The sequence below is a fragment of the Sceloporus undulatus genome, chromosome 1, assembly GCF_019175285.1.
Source record: "Sceloporus undulatus isolate JIND9_A2432 ecotype Alabama chromosome 1, SceUnd_v1.1, whole genome shotgun sequence".
Lineage (NCBI taxonomy): Eukaryota > Metazoa > Chordata > Lepidosauria > Squamata > Phrynosomatidae > Sceloporus > Sceloporus undulatus.
Window position 1 is genome coordinate 79561225 of NC_056522.1, and position 22709 is coordinate 79583933.

Here is a 22709-nt window from a genome sequence, read left to right on the forward strand (position 1 = left end):
AACTGGCGCCTTCCCCTCCTCAATAATATTTGTGGAGTTACTTTGTCACTATGTTAGCACTATCAGGAACTTAACTCGGAGCATAGAAATGTTACTTCTTTAGATTAAAATTCCCAGAATTCCGGAGACAGAAGCCATGACCACTAGCCATGTAGGCTGGGAAATTCTAGCAGTTATTGTCCTAAAAGTAACATTTTCAAGTTCTAGTTCAACTAAGTATGTAATGCAAAAGGAGGAAAATATGGAATGGCATATTCATTTCTTACCTGATATTCAGGTACACCTGGTCCTGCTTCACGATCACACAGGAAGGTTATATGAGTAGACCGCTGTGTGTGTTTTGCATTGTTGTAGGGTGTGCCATTTTGATAGTTCAACTGAATCATTCCATCATAATAGGAGAGCTCAGTACTGGAGGCCCCCAAGCTCCATGCGTCACTACCACTAAAAGCATACATGAACACAACTTCATACAAGTACCAACATGTACCAAAACATTTCTTTACATTATTCTCCGAAATAGCAGAAAGTCAGTGATTATAATGTCTAACTGAGACAAGATTCAAGTCCCCAATTACCTATGAAGCCTACTGTTTGCTTTAGGTCAGGCACTCAGTTGACCAACCTCACAGAATTGCTGCACTGATAAAGTGGAGAAGGAAGAAGAGCCATGTACACTATCTTAAAGCTCAATGGAGAAAAAGCATGACATAAATGTAACTAGCAAGTACTATATAAAATAGCACGTAAGAAAAACCAACAAAAGTTGATGCAACATTCTCAAGGACATAATTGGTGACTGAGAGCCAACAGTGTGGTATGTTGTGAGTTGCAGAGCATCATCACCTGCAGTCAGCCCTCCTTATCCACGGATTTTTTATCCATTGATTCAAGCATCCATGGCTTGAAAATATTCAAATAAAGTATAAATTCTAAATGGAAAACCTTGATTTTCCACTGTATGTAAGGGACACCGTTTTGCTCTGCAATTACATTTAATGGGATTAGAGCTTCCACGGAACAAGGTCCCATTGTAATTCCAAATTCTGGTCTAATGGACTGTGACAACTGAATGCTTAACATTAAGTAGTCTTTCTTGTGTGGTATTATGGTATTATGAGGGTGAGGGAGAGACTGGCAGTTATATTTTTCCCCAATGTTCTAGGGACAAGTACTACAGTTGTATCCACTGGCTACAAATGTTTCTTTTTTTTTCTCCTGAAAAATTGCAGGGATCAGCAGCCCAAGGCTCAGTGAGCATCAGTGGTCTGTAGAACAAAATCTTGAATGGCAACGATCTAAAACAATGGTTGTCAAACTGTGGGGCAGGAATTGAGGGGGTGCAAGAGTTATTCAAAGGGATGCACAAGAGTTGGGGCCTTGATTTCTTCTCTTCCTAAACTTTATGCGTAAAATTTACACATGTGTTAAATATTGAATTTGCTTAAATAAAATTGTTTTACTTTGAACAATGTTATTTCCTTATAAAATGTTAACATATGAAAATACATGAATACGTGTATGAAAATATGCACACTAATAAACAAAATACTTTATTCATATACTATGTTGAGGGGGGGGGCATAACATCCGCATGTAGATGTAAAGGGGAGTCCCAAGGGTTAAAAGTTTGAGTACCACTGATCTTTGTTGTGTGACTTCAAGTCATTTCCAACTTGTGATGACCTTAAGGCAAATGTATTTTGGGGGTTTATTGGCAAGTGTCTTGAGAGAGGGTTTGCCACTGTCATCCTCTGAGGCTGATACAGTGCGACTTGCCCAAGGTCACCCACTTGGGTATACATGGTTGAACTGGGATTCAACCCTGGTCTCCAGAGTCACAGTCCAATGTTCAAACCACCATACCAAGACCATGCTGGCTCTCCACTGATCTAAGGGACATCTTTTCATAGAATCACAGAGTTGGAAGAGACCACAAGGGCCATCCAGTCTAATTCCCCTGCCATGCAGGAAATCACAATCAAAGCATCCCTGACAAATGGCCATCCAGCCTCTGTTTAAAGACCTCCAAGGAAGAAGACCCCAACACACTCCAAAGGAGTGTGTTTTAAGGCTACCTCTAGCACAAAGGGTACTTAGAATAAGGGCAGACAAACACCCAATGTTTGAAAGCTGCATATATTCTAAATTGGCCCTAAGAAGGCTGCACCACCCAATATTTTTAGATTTTTTTAAAACTCAAAATACCTGATTTTGCTATACTCCCCCCCCCCGCCCCATTTTAGTTCCAGGAGACACCTTTTCCGGATTTAAAAATGGCCTCTTCTAAGCATAATATAACAGAGGTGGGCCAAAAATATGGTATTAATGATCCTCACATAGGCTGGAGGTCGCAGAAAGATTTTGAAGTTTAAAAATTCAATCTTTTTCCAAAATAACTTTGAGTTATGAGGCCTACAATGCCACTGAATGTCCTTGGGGGATTTGCATGTGGCCCAGATTTTCTCTGTCCCAGACTTTTGCTCAAAAGTTCCACTGAATTATGTGGAATCACTATTTTATAGGTTGCAGTCATGCAACAGCCCTCCTCATGGTCATTCAGAAGTGAAATTCTCTGCCCAGTAATGCTTACTCCACATTAAAAACAGCCTTTACAGAACTGCAGCCAAAGCAACCATTATATGGCATTTTAGTAGGTTCACATTATACAAGAAAAAACACAGGTAACACACCTTTTTGCCACTTGACATGCTGCTGAGTTTGACACACACTTTGTGTTCGACACATTGCCACAAATACTGACATAGAAGGTATATTCACTTGTGCTTAATGGATAGGTCTTATTCATTAGTGGTGATAAGTCAAAAGAATAACCTGAGTGGAAATAAAAATCCTTGTTCAATGAACAGTCTATTAATACACTTGAGTTAAAGAAGATCTTCAAAAGAGGGCATATGTATAAGTGTATAGCAATAGCAACAACAATAGCACTTACATTTCTATAGCATTTTTGTTGCTAAGAACTCTCTAAGCAGTTTGCAATGTGTTAGCCAATTGCCCCCAACAATCTTGTTATATGTCAGTGGTTCCCAACCTTCCTAATGCCACAACCCTTTAATACAGTTCCTCATGTTGTGGTGACCCAAACTCATGAAATTATTTTCGTTGCTACTTCATAACTGTAATTAAATAGATGTTTTCCAACGGTCTTAGGCGACCCCCATGAAAGGGTCATTCGACCCCCAAAGGGGTCCCGACCCACAGGTTGGGAACCACTGTTATATGTTTTACTGACCTACAAAAGGATGGAAGGGTGAGTCAACCCGGGAGCCCTACAGGATCAAACTCACATTTTGGCTGCAGTACCAGCATTTAACCACTGCACCCTTTATAGGAGTGATTAGTTACGGTCCTTAGTTATAGGATTAGTTATTGTTTAGTTATAAATAATTAGTGTTTAGGTGTATAAGCAGATTCCCATCTGCTATGTTGGAAAAAACAACAGTTAAGAGTTTAACACACACACGTCGCATGCACACACACGCACAGTTACATGCACTGTAGCTATGCACAGCAGTATTTGGGGATAACATACACAAGATCTGATTTTTAATCTCTGCTATGCCAATGTAATTAAACTTAGCAAAATACCCAAAGAATGCCCAAACAATGTTCCATGCTATGTACAAGCATTCATTCCTATTTATTCTGTGCCAGAAAACAATTCATGCTATGAAAGGAGAAAGAATAAGGAAGAAGGAAAAGGAAAAATGAGGTTTAAAGTGGTTTCAATTTGTTTTAATAATCATGACTAAAATAAAATGCAAATTTAAAACTGGGTCATTATTTTTAGGAGGTAAAAGCAGCTTTGTGTTTGCTACCATGGATAGGAAAAGCAAGATGGTGGGGCAATGAAAAGTCAAATTAAAGGCCAGCAATGTTGACACAAACCAATGCTCCATATCCCAGATCCTGCCTAACTTGTTTCAACAAGTTATTTGCCTACCTGCTTGAGAGTCAGAAACTCTACAGTTGTCTCCTTTTGTTTTAGAAAGGACACAGGCAGCAGCAGTATGCCATTCAAACTCATAAAAGCACCCATCATATGCTGAGTTAATCAAAACAGGAGCACTTTCCAGGTCACCTGGCAAGAGAACAACCACAGAAACACTGAGAAGAATGGTCATACTCCTGAAGGGGGACAAAAAACAGAGGCTCCTGTGTTCCAACTCACTGCAGTCTTCTTGATCCACACACAATTAGGTACTGAAGCAATTCAAGTACCTTGTTACATCAGTTGAGCCAAATGTTTATACAACACGAAAGTAATCATTTCCCTCTCCAAGGAGAACTTTGGAAGAGGACAAATACCATATTATTCCCTGCTCAGTCATTCTCAAGTAAAAAGTTTTAACTTTAGAATGTCGCTGCATACAGACAATCAAAATATTTGGATGGTCATCTTCCCCTCCCCCCTCTCCTAACACAGTTATATCATTTTCAGAACTGATAAAAGGCAGCCAAAACTACATTTAGGGAATAGTTCTCAACTGCGGGTTCTCCAAGCTGCTTTAAATGTCAACAACCAAAAGCCCCCCTTCTCCTCTCCCAGCATGACCAATGGTCAGGAATTCTGAGAGATAAAATCCAAGACATTTTGAAGAGCAAAGGTTGAAAGCCACTTATAAGGTTTTGTTAAGATGTTGCTCCCCCTCCCCCCGCTACATTTTTGAACATATGACTACTGAGTCTGTTCATATTCTAAGGATATGCTGACACAGACCATCAAGAGCTCTGGATAGATTATTATTATTATTATTATTATTATTATTATTATTATTATTATTGGAGTATTTATATCCCATTCTTCAACCAAAAAGGGACCCGAACTTTGTGCAACATAAAATGCAGCACCATACTGATACTGAAGTAGAAGTGCAAAACAGATTGCTTCAATACTAGTACGTTTCCATGTATTCAGAAACATAATTGCTGCACTGTAGAAGCCTCATGCAATAACCTCCTAAGAAAGTATACAGATGATATTACTGCACTGTACTTTAAGTGGAAATATTCTTACAGTTTGGGAACTACAACTGGTATAAAATGAGGCACATTTTTGAATCATATTGAAACAATTCTGTTCTATATCCAGCCGTTTCTATTTGTCTCCCAGGCCAATTCAAAATACTGACCATTACCCATAAAACCCTAAGCGAGTAAGGACCAAGATATCTGAAGGACTACTTCCATGTGCACGAACTTGCCCACTAGTTGCTTTCAGGGGACATACTTTATGTCTCTGAGAGAAGAGTAACTAGCGATTATAAAAGATAGACCTCCTTGGTTACAGAACCTCAGCTGTGCAAATTTCTCCAAAAAGAAGTTTCACCAATTCCTATGATTATGTGTGTTTAGGCAGGAAAGTCATTTTATTTTAATTTCACCATTTTAATGGATCCTCATTGTATGTCAAATTTGCTGGCTGTGTTTATTTTTTATCTTCTGTGGTGGTTTTTAAGATAACAATTTTATATGGTATAAGGATTGTTTTTATACTTCCAAACCTCCATAGTGGAACCTGAAACACATACGTAAAGGTTTAAAAACAATAAATATAGCTTGTTCTTGGCCTTCAGGTTTATGCTTTCAGAGCAGCTAGCACACAGAACAGTGCTTGTCATGAGGCCAAACCCACATAGTGTCTATCCTCTCTAGCATGCATCTGCACACCCCATGTATCACATATCTCTAGACAAACAAATATGGCAAAACAAGGATGCAGACACTGACAATGCCAAGCTCAGGAACACTACTTTTATTTTTTGGGCTACAAGTCCCAGAATTCCCCAATCTTCATGGGGGTTCTTAGCACTGTTAAGACTGCAAAAAGTAACATTTGTGAGGGCCTATAACCATGTCACAGCCCACAGATCAGAAGAAAGAAAAAGCTTTGGAGAGGTTTACTGTGTGTTACACTAAGCACATACAACTACCTCTTGCAATGAGTCCCAGTCCTGGGAAAAGAGTGGGATATATATATATGATAGAAGACAACCAAATTCTGAAGGTCACCTATACAACTTTCATAGCTTTCTTGACATTCATGAATTAAGCAACTTGAGACTGTATTTGCAGACTCTTTTTAATAAAAACACAGTACTCACCTGGCTTGCATACAAGCAGTATCTTTGTTTCAATCCTCTTGTTTTGTCTGCACTCATCGCCATCTGAATAGAGAAGCTGGATCTTCTCCCCAACTTTTGTGGGAGGAGACATAAAGGACCCAAGATTTTTTGCATTATTGTTTTTATCTAAAAAGAGAAAAATACAGATACTGTGCTAATGAAAAAACCTTGAGAATTACATGTAAGTAGCAGACAATTCAAATCTGCTTCAAGAAATACTCAAGTTCAGGAGATTCTCTCTCCCTCAGTTTCTAAGATCAATTTGTTTTTTAAAATTCACATAAGCCATTCAACAATGTTCATTCTGAACTATGGAGGCTATCCAAGAATGAGGGAGGGAAGGGGGGAACCCAAGCATGCAAAAAAAAAATTAAAATCCACATAAGGGAAGTTTAACCATGACCATTAAGTGACATTTGTAATGGAGAAGAGAATAATTTGACTTTTGCAAGAGCATCATTCAAAGGTCATCACAAAGAAACTCTCAGTCCTTTTAACATTTTCTATCATTAGTTTTATCAGCAGGCAAACTAGTGTTTTCAACAACCAGAACACCAAGGATCAAGCCTCGCATTTACAATCGGCCCTCCTCATAGGCCATCCGTGGCTTTGAACTTACGCAGAAAGCAAGCCCCATTAGAAGTAATGAAGTGTGTACCCACACCGTGTGCCCCGCAAGCACGTGCCTCATTATTTCTTATGGGGCTTGAGCATACACGCAAGAGTCTGGTACGGATCTCCCACATAGAGGGAGGGCGGACTGTATATGGCATTAAAAACTTGCATGGTGGGCCTTGTAAAATACTTACAGACAAGATGGAATCTCATGGGTCCAAAAGGCATCATTCAAGGGTCATTAGGCCACTTACACAGAGATTGTACCAAACACACAGACCTTTCGCACAGTGATTTTATATATGAAAAGGGAAAAGTACACAAAATTATAAAAGCTGAGATCACGAGTCCTACAGCAAACATTGTGTCTGAACAGAATGCACACACTGTAAAAGCTTAACAATTTTGCAAACAGCCTCTAAGAGAATAGGTTCAATCATCTACTCACCAACTGAGCAAACAGATGCTTCTTGCGCACAGTTCACTGCTTCTCCTTTCTGAAGTACTTTGTGACAGACATTTATAAAAAAAATGTTTCTTTTCTGCTTCTATAGGGTTACCATCTACAGCCTCCCAGTTCTGCTCTGATTCTAGAAGAAATAATATTTTAGATTAAAATTCCTTTATTTGGAGTGCTCTAAAACTGTCTCTCAAGTTGCACTGCTACTATAAAAATTATTATTTCCAAAGTTTTTATATTTATTTTATGTATTAAATCTTGAGCTCTCAAAACTTGGTAGAAATCAGAACCCTTAATTTTTAGCACCCACAAACCCAGAATGGTTAAGGCTCTTAAATACAGTGGAACCTTGCCTTACACAGGGGATCCGTTCCTGACCTCCCAGCATAAGGCAAATTCCGCCTATGTTTGAGCCCCATTCAAGTGAATGGGGCTTGTGTGCATGGCCACGCGGCAGCGCGCCTCATTCATCTGAATGGGACACGCCTCCCCTTGCGCCCCGCGTGTACACTCAAAGCCACGTATAACGTGGCTGCACTGTATATGGTCATATTTAAGAAGCAGATGGCAGATAGGTCTGTTAAAAAAATTTTATGATTCTTACCAGTTATGCCATTTACTTACTCAAATAAATAAAAAGCAAATTCAGTGATGGATATAATTTGAAAAATAACCAAACAAAATATGAGACAGTCAAACAAATCCAGTTCATGAATAAGAAGCTGCTTAAATCCATAAAATGCATTTATTCAACTTTAGAAGCAGCACTGAGAGTGTGGAAGCACAGAAAAGAGGTTCTGATGCCTAGTATATCACCATTTATCCAACTACACTGCCACACAGAAGAATAACAATTTAATGAAAACTTTTTAATAAGAGTAGGTTTAAGTAAATTGTGAGATTTTTATACTGATGCCCAACCACTTCCACAAGCTCTCTGGAAGAATCATCTTAAAGGTTTAAATATAAGGTGGCTTATCTGGTATCAGTTTGGCAACTTCATCAGACAGCCACATATTAAAATTCAACCTTTGTGGGAGCTTATCCCAGTTGAAATTATGTTCGATAAGACAGATAGCTATGCTAAAAGATTTGTCTCCCATATATGTGTGTGTGTGCGCGCGCGCGTGTGTGTGATTAAGTTCAATATGGGCCCCTCATATAGTCGCAGAAGAGAATGGGGACCTGATTGGGATATTTGACTAGATAAAGAAAAATGGGATATTTGACTAGATAAGGAAAAATGGAATAATGTGTTAGGCAAGTTCCCTTTCAAAAGCATCTCTATTTCAATAAGGGATAATTCATTAAGATATTTGCATAAATGGTATTTGATTCCACTGTGATTATCATACATAGCCCCCACTCTTTTCCCCTCTTTGTTGATAAGGTGATAAAATTAACAGTTCCTATCAACATTTATGGTGGCAATGTAGTAAAATATCTATATTCTGGGATGCAATCTTTTCTGAAATAAATAGTTTCACTAATAGCCAACATCTTATAAAGACTCCAGAACTGGCTGTGCTTGGTTTCATTCAATTAGACAATGCAAAGGCATCCCACAAACCCTTTTATTATCAGTAGCTACCAGACTGCACATTACTTGATTTTAGAAAAATCTAAGGGAGATAACTATGAAATCAGATATACAGTAACAAGGTTTGTCAGCTAGCTCTGATTGAAAAATTAACTAGCCAACTTTAAACTGCTAAGAGAAAGAAAGAAGGAAAAATACAATTTTACTGTGATTTTTAATTGTTTTGATGTATTCATGTATGTATGAGGAGGAAAAGATCTGTTAGACTTCCAAAGACATTGAAGTCTTTTTGTCTGATTGTGCCAGGAAACACTGTTGACATCTTTTATTTTTTGTATGACAAGTATGTCACTTAAAAGTATTTTTCATATCACTGTCAGTGGGGGTGTCAGGGATGTTGCTACAGTATAAAATAACAAGATTTTTTATTTTAAAAATCCTGTGTTTGTATTCTGACTTATCTTCAGACCTGGCTATTTAAAAAGGTTAATGCAGACAAAGATAAAACTTCATACTGCAAAAACATACTAAAGTTAAAATGTAATTAAACTTTCAATAGAATTAAAAGCCACTTAAAAACACACCAGAAAACAACTGTGGGCAATAGGGTACATTATTAAAAGTTTTTTCCCCATATAGTCACTTTCCAAAGGGCTGTCAAAACAAACCAAAAAATCTACAACTGAAAGTGGAAGGACACCACGGAGGGGAATAGTCTAGCTCCTCAAGAGCATTAAATAGGCTGGGCACTGCCATCATGAAGGCATTCCCCTGCATGTCTACCACAGGTACCTGGAAGACTAGTGAGACAGAGGTGCTTCACATGCAGATTTCAAACCTATAGCAAATTCATGTAGATAAATACTGTTCTTCAAAACCATGGACCTGAACTATTATAGAGCTTTACTGACACTTAATATTATTCCTGGGAAAAGATCAATAGCCAGTGGAGCTGCTGTAACAAAGCAGTTGTATGCTTCCTGTCATTAGCGCCAGTTAATAATCTGCCTGCAGCTCTTCAGATCAGGTGAAATCTCCAGGCAGCCCCTTGAACAGCCCATAACGGCAGCCCCTAAAATGGAGCCCCTTGAACACGATAAGGGTATTTTGGGCATAGTTTGGGCAAAGGGTGAAGTGAACCTCTGGAACCTCTGCTTTTCAAGCAGCTCAGAAAATACATACATGCCATGCAAATGAATATGTTTAAGACCACCCCCCCTCTGCCCAAAGTAAGTAGAAAGTTACAGTTCTGCAACAATTTTGCCACAAGTAGATAAACAATTTCACTGAAAGAATCCATACAACACAGAATTACAGTACGATTATCTCCTTAACCTGGGTGGGCCAAGATACAGCCTGATGAAGCACAGCTTGTATTACAGCAGGAAGCAACAAAATTATGCTGCAAACACCATATAAATTATATATGGGTAGTTCTTAAAACACAATAAATCAAACTGTAAAAAGTTAATTGTGATTAAGAGGATGAAAATCATAATCCAGGAAAAGTCAGGCAGGGAGCCACCTTTCTTCTATAGTAGTCAGGAGAGACACAGTGTTTCTGGACCTCTCAAGATGTGGATTCAGATAGCAGCAGAGACTGTAAGTACTCTTGACAAGAGCATCACAACCCTATAAAACTCACAGGGTCTCCATAAGCTGACAGGCAACTTGAAGACACACATACACAATTAAAAAACAAACAAACATCGTTTTCTTCTCTGAAAAGCCACACCTTGCAATTGCTATGATCTTACACCTTAGTGCTGTAATACACATTCATGTCTGTTCCTGAAGGTTGCACAAAGGTTGCAGTTAGATTACTTCATCCCCAAAACAAGTTTCCCATGAGCATATTATATTAATGCTCCAGGTCCTGTTGTTGAGCACACACTCACTGTTTGGCAGCAGTATATTCTATTTAAATAGAGGGCATTGAGGTTTAATTTTTACAGTTTTTAAGTACTACATACCAGGAGGTCTGAAATAAGGCAAAGTAATAAGTAACAAAGAATGTAGCTGTTTAAATAAAAAATTTAAATATTCTTACCAGAACGACGAATCAGCCGTGCCAAATCATAGCGTTTTTTCTTGTCAGCAACCATGCAAGGGAGATCTTCCTTTTCTCCAACACATGCGTATTTTGTTTGCCAGCTAAAGAAATATGTGCAGTCTGTTTCATCTGTGAACTCTGGGTATCCCTTGCCATCATCATCTTTAGGAGGTGGACCAAGATGATGGAAGATTAAGTACAGAACAGAAGCAAGTTTAGAGAAAATATAGAAGATAGTTTAAAGTATTTGTATCCCACACTGCATTAACACATTCTTAAAGCGATTAAGAATATACAGGGTTATAACTGACATTGAATGTATTTAAGATAGCATCCAAAAGAGATCCAACATCTACATGGCAGTTCCTCAGGACACTACAAAACCTGCTCTGCTGGGGACAAAGGTATTTGAAGCATGTTTTTGATGTTGAAGAGTGCTGAAGGGAGAATGAGGGGACCAAAATCCCATAATCTATTCTAAGAATCATGTTGGATTTTGGCAAACATTTAAAATCAAACCTAACCACTAATAAGGGATTCAAACAGTCACATATGATTTGGGAAGAGCTCACCCTATCTAAAAACCATGGAAAACCAAAGGCCCTATACAGACAGGCCAAAATGAAGCTGCTTCAGGTCTCTTTGGAGGTATGGTGTTTCAATGATGCATGCGTCCTAAGAGTCTGGAAGCTGCACCAAAGCTGCACTTCAGTCCTTAGGACTGGAGCGTGGCTTTGGTGCAGCTTCTGGACTCTTAGGACACATGTATCATTTAAACAGCATATTTGCAAAGTGACTTGAAGCAGCTTTATTTTGGCCTGTCTGTATCAAGCCAAAGATTACATAATAACTGCAAAGAAGCCATTTTGGTGTCATTTGAGCTGATAAGAGGAGCAAGTTCCACAACAGAAGTACCACCAACATGATGAATGTTCTTATTGTTTTTGGAAGCCACCTTGGGTCCCACTTAGAAAGAATAGCAGCAAATAAATTAACCAAATAAATAAATAACTAGGTACCTGCTGGGGCACCTAGTGATAATTTTAATAGAAAGTCAGGTATACGTGCTGGCAGGCATTCTTTCAGATTGTGTGTGTGGTGTGCCTTCAAGTCATTTCCAAGTTATGGCGACTCCAAGGCAAACTACCATGGAGTTTTCTTGGCAAGATTTGCTCAGAAGTTTGCCATTGCCTTCCCCTGAGGCTGAAAGCATGTGGCTTCCCAAGGTCACATAGTGAGTTTCATGGCTGAGCAAGAATCAAACCCTGGTCTCTGGAGTCAAAATCCTATGCTCAGTACATCATGCTGGCTTCTCTTTCAGTTTGGTGGGACTTAATTCGTAGCTAAGAGTATATATTACAAGTACTGGGCACAAAATTGTTTATGGGATTTCTGAAGAATTGAAGTTCAGGCTATATAGAAAGTCTGAATGATAGGTAAAGTGTGGGATTATAAGGAAGGGTCTCTAACATTCCAAATCTATCAATGGATGCCTATGAAGACTCTGCCAACCTGTGAGCAATAAATACATAAATAAGGTGCGTTACAGACCGCCCAAAATGGGCGGTCTGACACCGCCGTCATTTGCAGCGTGGAGGAGCCCCAGCGTCCAAACCATGCGGCTCCTCCACGCTGCAAAAAGAAGCCCCAAAATGGTGCTTCTTGTTGCGGCGCGCTTATGATGTCGCAAGGCGCCAATGGCGCACTCACAGCATCATTTGCACCATGCGGCATGCGGACGCAACGTGTCCACTATGTCAAGATGGCGGCGCCCGTGTGGAACAGGCACAACCATTTTGTGCGCGCTCCACACGTATTAGGGTTAGGGGCATCAGGAAGTGACGCCCCTTTCTAACCCTAGTACGTGTGGAGTGCGTACTATAGGCCCATGCGGAACGGGCCTAAATAAAAGCAAAGCCATCCCTGATGTGTCCCCAGCATCTGAACTCTGTGATAGACTACCTCTGACCACCAAGGTTCTATTAAGCTTTTATGGTTAATAATCAGCTGTGTATCCTTCCTGCATGGATCTGTGGTATGCCTTAATAGCAGTGATAAAAACTATTCTATTATATACTTCAGTCCCTTCCAATTAACATATTAATAGTAGCTGAATACAACTATGGTACAGTCTTCCTCCTAACCAAAAAGAAAAAAAAACTATTTTCTACACAAGAACTTCAGGCCTTAAAAAATTAAAACACTGTAATATTACAAAGCCACAGCAAACGAAAACATAATGCTCAGACCAAGGAATGGATAACTGTCCATATTCATTACCTGCTGTTTGATTGCACTCAAAGTTTATGACAGTCATTCGCTGGAAACCAGAACTGCAAGCATCTCCTCCTGGATACGTTAGAATGAGGTCCCCATCAGCATACCTGGTTTCAAAAGTCAGAGTAAGGTTTTATTAGCTACAACAATCCATAAAAAGAGTGGAGAACCTGTGAGTGGACTACACCCAATGGAAGACAAATAAAAATGACATTTAATAGAAAACCAACATGGATACTAACACCACAGCAATTAGTCATTACAAACACTCAGCTCAATTTTTTAGAAGTCCATATTTTGTATGCATGTTCACAGTAGAAGTATCACACATCAAGGATAAGAGTTCTCCTTTTTTTTCTCTCTGCTTCCTGAGCTTGTAACATTAAGGCCAGTTGGGCTAACCTATAAATCCATATCAGGGAAATATGGATATCAAAAGTGAAATATTTCAGCAATGGAAAGAGAACAGTCTCCAGGATCAGAAATTCTAATGTCAAGAAAAGGAGGTTCAAAACACACTGCAGAAATAATCCAGTTTGAGATCGCTTTAATTGCCTTGGCTCAGTGCTAGGGAATCCTGAGAATTGTAGTTTATTGTGGCAACAGCACTCTCTGGCAGAGAAGGATAACTGTCTCACAAACACTACAGTTCTCAGAATTTCCTAGAATTGAGCCAGGGCAGTTAAAGCAGTCTTAAACTGGATTATTTCTGCAATGTGTTTTGGACCAACGTTGCCTTACTGAAAATACCATTTCAAATCATTGTTCAAAAAGTTGAAGTAAACTTAGAATCACTTCTTGTATTCTTTAATTAAAAGTTCTTTTTGGAAGAAGTGTATCTACAGCAAGTCTCAGAGGGCAATTGGCCCCAGGACCTGTTAAAGTTGTCCACATTGTCATAAACATTTTATAAACTAAGTGATGGAGATACAGTATCTGTTTTACAATTCAATTCAATAATAGCAGGAAGTAGACCTTAGACATTATGTCTGGCACAAATCCAAAAAGCTACATTCAGGGCCCTTCCTTATCCACTCCAAAGTAAATACTGTATCATATGATCTGCACAAGAAAGTTATCAATTCCTTCCTAGTATCAAGTGTTGCTTCCAAAAAAGATTTTTTTAAAAAATCAAAAAAATCCCACACGTAATTTTGTTTTGTAGCCAAATAGATAGGTTTGGAGCAGAAAGACATCTTGCTGATCTACTAAAACATTCCTGACTGGTTTCACTTGACAAAAGTTCAAAACCCATTTCTTTGCTTATTTATGTCAAATTAAGTGCAGCTAGATAAACACAGTGCCACACACCACATATTTTGGAATTAAGGGCTTCTCTATCATCTTCTCAATCCTATGCAATGCTTTCTTTGGTCTTCATTGCAATTAGAAAACAGGAGGTTAGATAGTTAAAGCAATGAGCAAATTAAATGTGAGCATCAAAGTGAGAACCTGAAATACCTGAAACAAGTTTTAAGAATAATCCATGACACAAAAGCTGATGTTTAGTGTTGCCAAAAAAAAACCTTTAGTGGTCCCATCATACTCACTGAGGTTAGGGGTGAAGGACCCCTGTGAATGTGGAAAAACTGCAAATAAAAAAACCTGAGAGAACCCCTAGAATTTCCAAGTTCTCCAGTGCAACTCTATGGTCAGCGTCTGCCAGAAAATAATCACAGAATCATGCTGAAGGACCTACAAATGCCTAGAGAAGTGTTTTCTCTAGTTGCACTGGAGGACCTAAGCATTCCTAGAGAGAACATACTAATCAAAACCACTAATAATCAAATCTGCAAAGGTCAAAGCCACAAATGCGGGAGGGTCAACTGTACTTTCCACTAATATCAAGCCAGATACAGTTGTTGAAAGATCACACCTGTTTAGACTTCAGATGGTCTTTCGCCCCCCCCCCCCCCCCAAAAAAAAAAACTGTAAAAGTGACTGGTCAGCAGCATTACTTTCTGACTAGACTGTCCTCTACCTAAAATTTTAACAATTATTCTAAGTGCCTTCACTGAATAGAAAAGGTTTCATTTCCATCAAATATTACTCAAAAATATTTTAAGAAAGCCAGCCACTCACCTGAGGGTTTGATTGGTAAATCTTCCTGCCACTTTATGCTGATCATTTTGAGGTTTGACTTGGCATGATGAAACATATGCATCTTCGCAGGAACCCCCTGTTGTTTTCCCACATACATTCAGGTAATAAAAATACTCCTCTCTCTCTTTAGCAACATAAGGTGACACGTAACCTAGAGAAATGGAGGACTATGATGACTAAATGACATTTTCAGTTAGAATATTTGTCAATATGACACAGACTTCGGATCAGCAGATTTGACAGCACATATATCACCACAGCTCATATTATTCAATGGCGGTGACATGAACATGGATATGCTGAAGCATGTGTATTTATGTTGCCAACACTGACTATTATGGGGCTTGAACGTGCATGTTTTTTGGATTGGGGGGGGGGGGGGGGGCAGAACCAAACCACTGCAGATCCGAAGGGCTCACCATAATAAAATTTTGCCTCATTACAATCTGGCTTGATGTGTTCTGATTTGGGCTAAATCAGAATATGGAAAAGTTACTTTTTGGACTACAACTCCCAAATCTTCTATGCTAGTTAAGGGATTCTGAGAACTGGATCCCAAACAGTTTCCAAAGTGTCATTTCACGCATCACCTTCATACAGCTTCAAATTTTGAGCTCTTTCAGTTACCCAATTCAAATGTCCACATCCAAAACAACTTAACTGAAAGACAAAATAAGCCACATATGATGATGCAAATAAAAACTGGAAGTGGAATCCTTCAAAATCTAGAGCTCTCTTTCTAGATTTAGATAAATGGTCTCCGAGAACTCTCTTGTTGCTTTTTTGCTCTCTAGTATGTACTTTCCTGCTTTTTAGCAAATTTGAATCCTGGATTATTAACAATGCATGCATGTGTTACAGTTCACAAGGGAGTGTGCTAGAAGTCTCAGCAGAGTGTAGGAAAACATTTGTTTCTATTATGAGTCTCCCTGAACACCAAGGTCTGGCTAGATAAGTTACTTTCTCCCTCCTACAGGGAACCTTTTGCAAAGCAACACTTTCAAAAACAAACAATTCCGTAACTAATACAATCCCATATTGCACTATACTACACACCTCCTTTAATCTTTGAGTTACATGAGTTATGTTGCCTGTACTGCAGGGAAAGGGAGCCTCTCCACCAAGGGTCTAATGCACTTGTGGTGATGCTCCATTTACTGGGAGAACACCTTCTGCGCTTATCTCCAGTGATGAGCTAAAGGGACTATTTAAAGTCCTAGAAGGTTTTGCAATCAAATGAGCTCCAGGTTGAAGCCTTGATAGATTTTGCACGGAACAGGAGATCTGTTTTGGAAGGAAGACGAGCTCAGGTTTACAGACAGGGAAGAGTTTCATGCGTGAAAGCCTCTGAGATCAGGTGAAGTGGCAAAATTTATACCTGGCCTTGCCTCACACCCTTCATACAGGTCACTCCTGAAATGCATCCTTCTCAAACTGGAATTCAGCCTCTTGGCTAAAAACAGTTCTTTACCTCTGCTGTTGCTCCTTCTTCTGCCTTTGTCAACAGCTTTGTTTAAACAAATGTTCTTGTTGGAAGTTTTTAAAAGCAAGAGGATGCTGACCTGAACTTTGCTTAAGCGGCGTCAAGTTCACGTAGATGCCATGCTGTTCATTAGTTAGAACACAGCTGTTACTCTCCAGGTAGTCCCTGACACAGGCTGACTCTGTAACCCATTCAATCTCATACCGGCAGTTGCTCTGAGCAGTGAGTTTGGGACTTGTATCCTGATGGGGGCAAAAAAGTAGAAATTAAACTTATAACTTTAAGTGTCAAGTCATAACCCCAAATTGCAGAAAAGATCATATTTGAAAAAATTACCTTTTGATTACAATTTTTAAAATCTCCCAGCTAACATGACCGTGACTACACTGGCTTGGGGGGGGGGGGGGGAATTCTAGAATACCGTATTTTCCGTAGTATAAGGCTACTTTTTAAATAATAAATAATAAAATTTTTATTTTTATACCGCCCTTCCAAAGATCAGGGCGGTTAACAACAAGATAAAATCAATTTAATACACAGAGCAAACAATCACATACATCAGAAATTATATACAAATACAATAAAAACAGAATAAAATCCCCGTTAGCCAACCTTCTTGCCAGTAAAGAGGAAGGGAGACCTGTTAGGACAATTAATCGGGGAATGCAGCATGGAATAGGAAGGTTTTTAGATCCCTTCTAAATTGAGCCAGGGAGGTGGCCGAGCGGAGCTCTGTGGGCAGCGTGTTCCAAAGGGCCGGGGCGGCGATGGTATATGTCTTCCTCATAGTGGAGGTAAGCCTAGCCCCTGGAACCCTAAGTAGATGCTGCCCAGAAGTTCTGAGGGTGTGGGACGGAATATACGGGGAGAGGCGGTCCTTCAGGTATCCTGGGCCCAAGCCATTTAGGGCTTTATAGATAATCACCAACACCTTATATTAAGTCTGCCTTATGTGCCGGAATTAAACCCCAGAGACAGGTGAATGGCATAGCCACCTCCATGTCTCTGGGGTCCTTGCTGGGTCCTCTCCCAATCAGCAGGCACTCGCGCCGGCTGGAGGAGGCCTCTCTAGAGGCCTGAGAGAGGATCCGCGGCGGCTGGGCTCTCGCCGCCATTTTTTTCAAAAAGCAGCGGGGAAGCGGCTCCAGAGCCGGCCGGGCCGAGTAAAAGGGCCGGCCCCTTACTCCTCCGCGCCACCGCTGGGGATCCTCCAATCCTCCAGCAGCTTCAGAAATCCTTCGCGGAAGCCGCCGCCGCCGCCCAGGATCCTCCATTCCTCCAGCAGCTTCATGCTATCAATGGTATGCACAGAGACAAAGAGCAACTAGCTATACTATCCTGCATCACTCTCTTCATTCTGACAAAAGTGCTCTAAACAGGAGTTGCGCACATGAAACCTGATTGTACCCCTGGAACTGCACAGAACAATGCAACTGTACCAAAAATAGCTGCTCCATTGTTTCATGACACTTTCTTTTTTTGAAATGTTAGCCACCACTATCTTAACTGACATATAAAAAAGCAGTTCACATCTCCTCAAACAGGACAAATTTTAGGACTAAGGATTTGATTTATTGTATTTCCCTATCCAATTATCAGGCCTTGTTATCTCCCACATTGCCATGGCAGATTTCTATCACCTCTCTTCTCCTCCCTTCTGGACACACAAAAGTAACTGTCACTGCAGGATCATGGCCACTGCAGAAGTCTGGTCTCTCCTCCACACTGCTATACCTTCTCTCATACCTCAGAGAAAGCCTGGAAAACAAGAACAAAACCAGATAAAATACAATGTGAAAATGTAGCAGGAAGACAGAACTCAAACAGAACATGGAAGTGAAACAGAATACAACTACTAGATAAAGTTTTCAAATAATTTTTAATTTAGGTAGTTTGTAGTGTATTACTGATGTATCTCTACCCGTAAAAAATTATGCTATGTCTATAGTCGTCATGTGCTTATTTCTTATAACTGTGGAGAAAACTGAATTTTTAGACCACCTTTTCATATACAATTCCCATAGCATAGTTAAGAAAATTGCAAGACACCAGCATAGGAATTATGACAGGAGCACAGAAATGGCAACCCCAATGCAAATAAAAATCAAACACATCTAGAGAATGAACCTAAGATTAATAAAAAAAAAACTCCCTCATCCCTAAAAGCAGTTAAAATAAATTTCAAAAATGATAAATAAGTAAGTACTTTTATCAGTGGAATAAGAAGAGAATCTATGTACCCACAAAATCTGAACTGGAGGGTTGGGGCAGCACTCGGGGATCAGATTTGACTAATGGAGGACTACAGCAGGCCAAAAAAAAAGTCCTAAGACATGAACAGATATCCATACATACCACACTAGATTTCAACCAAGGTGCTAAAAAAATCATAGACTGCTCTTTTACAAAGAGAGCACCCAAAACATTAACAAAAATAGGCCAGATTAATTCCAGAGTTTAAGTGTCAAGTGTGCAAAAGATACATAATTCTTTTTTTAATTTTTAAAATTTTATTTAATCTATAAAATACACTGTATACATATTTTCACTAAACATATCAAATATCTTTCAAACATTTTTCTTTTCCTTTCCTAACTCTTAATACGTAATCTCATTCATTCTCCATTACTTATTCTGCAATCATTCCTTCAATGTTTCCATATCCTACCCTCTCTCTCCCACTCTTACTTCCTCCCTCTTTTTATCTCCTTCTTAAGCTGCTTTTATTACCCTTCTTAGCTCCAACATTTTCCTACCCTATTCCTTCTTTATATTCATCCCATCCTCTCCCTCTCAATCTTTCTTCCCTACCTACTCCTACCTTCCTACACACATACACTTACCCTCAACTACATATTTTACCTTCTTATCCCATTCTTACACAATCCTTCTCTTTTCATTCTTTCCATACTTTCACAATCACCTTTTCAAAAAAGGAAACCCTTTCTAACTTCCTCACTATCAAGACAGGAAACATAATTCTAAAGCCACCAATACAGTGGTGCCTCGGGTTACGAAATTAATTCGTTCCGCGGCCGCTTTCGTAACCCGAAAAGCCTTCGTAAGCCGAATTGCCATAGGCGCTAATGGGGAAAAGCCGCGATTCCGTGCGAAAAAGCCGAAAAAAGCACCAAAAGTTTTTTCGTAACCCGAAAAAACATTCGTAACCCGGAACAATGATTCCCTATGGGATTTTTTCGTATCCCGAAAATTTCGTAACCTGGGTATTTCGTATCCCGAGGTACCACTGTATTCTTAATAGCAAACAGTACAATCTGAGGCTAAACATTACCTTTTTTATTGGCAATTATTGTGTGTTTGATGTCATTTATTACACAAACTTCTAAATGCTTGTCTTTAACAATATCACAATGATTAAAGGTATACCTGTCTTTGTCAAGCTGTTTGAGTTGTTCTTTAGGTTGTCCCAGATCAAACACATGACTGCCCTTCAAGAGGCAAGCTGCACTCTGCTCTGGACAACTCCTGGTTTCCCCTGATGATCTCCCTGTTAATATAATATCAGATGTCAACATATTTTGGGATTCAGGGGAGGCGGAAGAAGCAAACTAGTCAGTTCCTTCTATTCTAATTTAATATACAAACCTAGGAATGGCTGTTAAATAATTTCTATAAAAATATACATAAAGGTAAGAATCACTTGCACATATTATTAGACATGAACTACAGGTTGAGCACACAGTCATCCAAAGTTGATTTTTCACCCCCAGCTTCCCTGGATCATTCTTACTCTCTAGCAAAAAGAAATAGTAAATTGCCTATTCTGGAAACCTCTCACTTTTTAAACAGGCTGCAAACCCATCCACCCCCAATACAGTGTTTAACATAACAATATATCAATTTTTCAAATACAGAAATGCGGTTCCAGCACTTTCAGATTTTACTTGGTTGGCATTTACAAAGCTAATGGAGTTCACCATTCTTGCATTATACCCACTAAATCAGGGGCCTGAGCAAAATGATCTCAAAATTTGCATGGATGCATGGATGTTTTAATAATAATTTTACAAAGGAAATTCTAATCAACAGCTCCACAGCAAAGGGCATATAGAGACCCATTTGAGTGAGGAAATAAGGTTATCATGAGTCTCATAATAACATCACTTCCTCACTCAAATGGGTCTGCACATGCAGTACTTTGGGGGAAAGTCAGAATCATCTTTTAGTATACTACTTACTCCAACAGGTATATCTGTTACAAGGCAACAAATGTTAATTTGAAAATCTCTATAAACTAATGCTATCAAAATCAGTGCTTTGCTAATAGTCTCATATTTTATTACCAATGCTACAAGCACTGTGATTTTATAGCCACCTAAGAAGGATACTGGTTTGCAAAGCAGCCCAAAAACACTTTTAATAGAATTTCAGGGAATTTGGGGATCTAGAGATTTTATTCTCTCTGGTATTGTTAGAAATACTCAGTTTTAAACTATTGCTAATCTAAAAAAACACATCAGAGAAGCTGCACTATAGATTAATGACCACTCAGTTAATACTGAAGTCAGAGTGAATGATTATCTGTATCTATGAACTAAATCATAGGGTTTTCAGCCCTGCACCATTTCAGCCCTCTATGCATCAGAGTATTTCTCAACTGTCTAGTGCAGGGTTTTAACAGGGTGTGGTGGGGCTGAAAGAAGAAGAGGGCACAATATCACTCCTTCTTACACCCACAGAAGCTGCTTCCATTGATTCAACAGTAGCATTCAATACTGGCCTATAATTTCTACTTCAGGCTGTCGGAAAGCATCAGGTAAGAGACTCAGAAAGCCGCTAGAATGTATGGCAGATCAGGTTAGATAATGTATTAAGAATGTATAGAAATTCTAACAAATCTTACAGATTTTAATGATTAACAAGGGCACAATGGAGATTTTACATTGCAGGATCAATGAACAGAGAAATGGAAGAGTGGTAGAATGTGTCTGCTAATAAAATTAGAACAAACAAGATTTGTTCCAGAACAAACTTTTTTTCTGAAGAAGACCGCATCCTACAGAACAAAGGTGGAAATTATTTTTGCATCTTTTTGGGTGAAAATTAGTCCCAGAAATAATCAGAGGTCTACTTCAGGTCTATATTACTTGGTTTCTAGGACAGTCAGGTTGTATTTTAAAGTCACTGCCATCCCCAGTTTGACCATGGGAGAAGGGATGCTGTTTCTTTAGCCAGAAAACTGGGGAATATGGAGAGAGGTGGGAAATTCAAAAAGGAGGAGTTGACAGCTGCACTTTAATAAATGTCAAAGAAAGTTACACAAGCAGATCTTGAAATATTTTGAAAACAGTGTAACGCTAAGGGGTTCCTATATTCTTATATAATCCCTCCAAATGACAAGACAGTTGATTTCTAAGAACTCATAGAGTCATTGCTTACATTTTATCAAAACAGAGCCGAAATCTTACAGGTACAGTGGACCTTTGCCTTACTCGGGGGACCCATTCCAAACCCCCCTGTGTAAGGCTAATTCCACGTATGCTTGAGCCCCATTCATTTGAATGGGGCTCATGCACACGGGGCGCCATGGGCACATGCCCCATTCATTTGAATGAGACGCGCTGCCCCTTGCACCCCGCGCACTCCCCGCGGCTTGAGTGCATACACTCAAGTCTGAGTATAATGCGGGCACACTGTATAATGTGCTAAAATTGAATTAGGAGGGACAATCATGATCTTATTCTTATTATCCAACTCTACAATTCTATGATTATTAAAGACTCACACAGCAACAGAGGATGAATGTATCTAAATACTAACTGCTTACATGTGCATGTAAAATTAAGGAAGCCAATATTCAGATAGGATATGTTTTGTAGTACTCAGTGATCATTTATTATATGCAGGAAAAATTCAAAACAAGTAAATGGATCTGAAAATGCAATTGTGTATGTTGAAAAATGTAACAGTGATAAATGTTCTGTGAAGTACTAGATACTCTTGCCTTAATCTTGCTGCTGCTTCTTTTTGTTGTGAATAATTTTTTCCATTTATATAACTACTATAAT

The 22709-nt window shown here is 39.2% G+C and overlaps 1 protein-coding gene across 1 annotated transcript in view; it reads right to left on the reverse strand.

The window, feature by feature from the left end:
• IGF2R (insulin like growth factor 2 receptor) overlaps positions 1–22709 on the reverse strand; it is a 114135-nt gene that overhangs the window by 67315 nt on the left and 24111 nt on the right. Inside the window, 12 exon segments of the mRNA XM_042462758.1 lie at positions 267–444; positions 2694–2835; positions 3968–4105; positions 6129–6275; positions 7213–7294; positions 7296–7354; positions 10815–10979; positions 13098–13201; positions 15177–15348; positions 16760–16922; positions 18321–18438; positions 20068–20188. Coding sequence (XP_042318692.1) covers positions 267–444; positions 2694–2835; positions 3968–4105; positions 6129–6275; positions 7213–7294; positions 7296–7354; positions 10815–10979; positions 13098–13201; positions 15177–15348; positions 16760–16922; positions 18321–18438; positions 20068–20188 — 1589 coding nt within the window.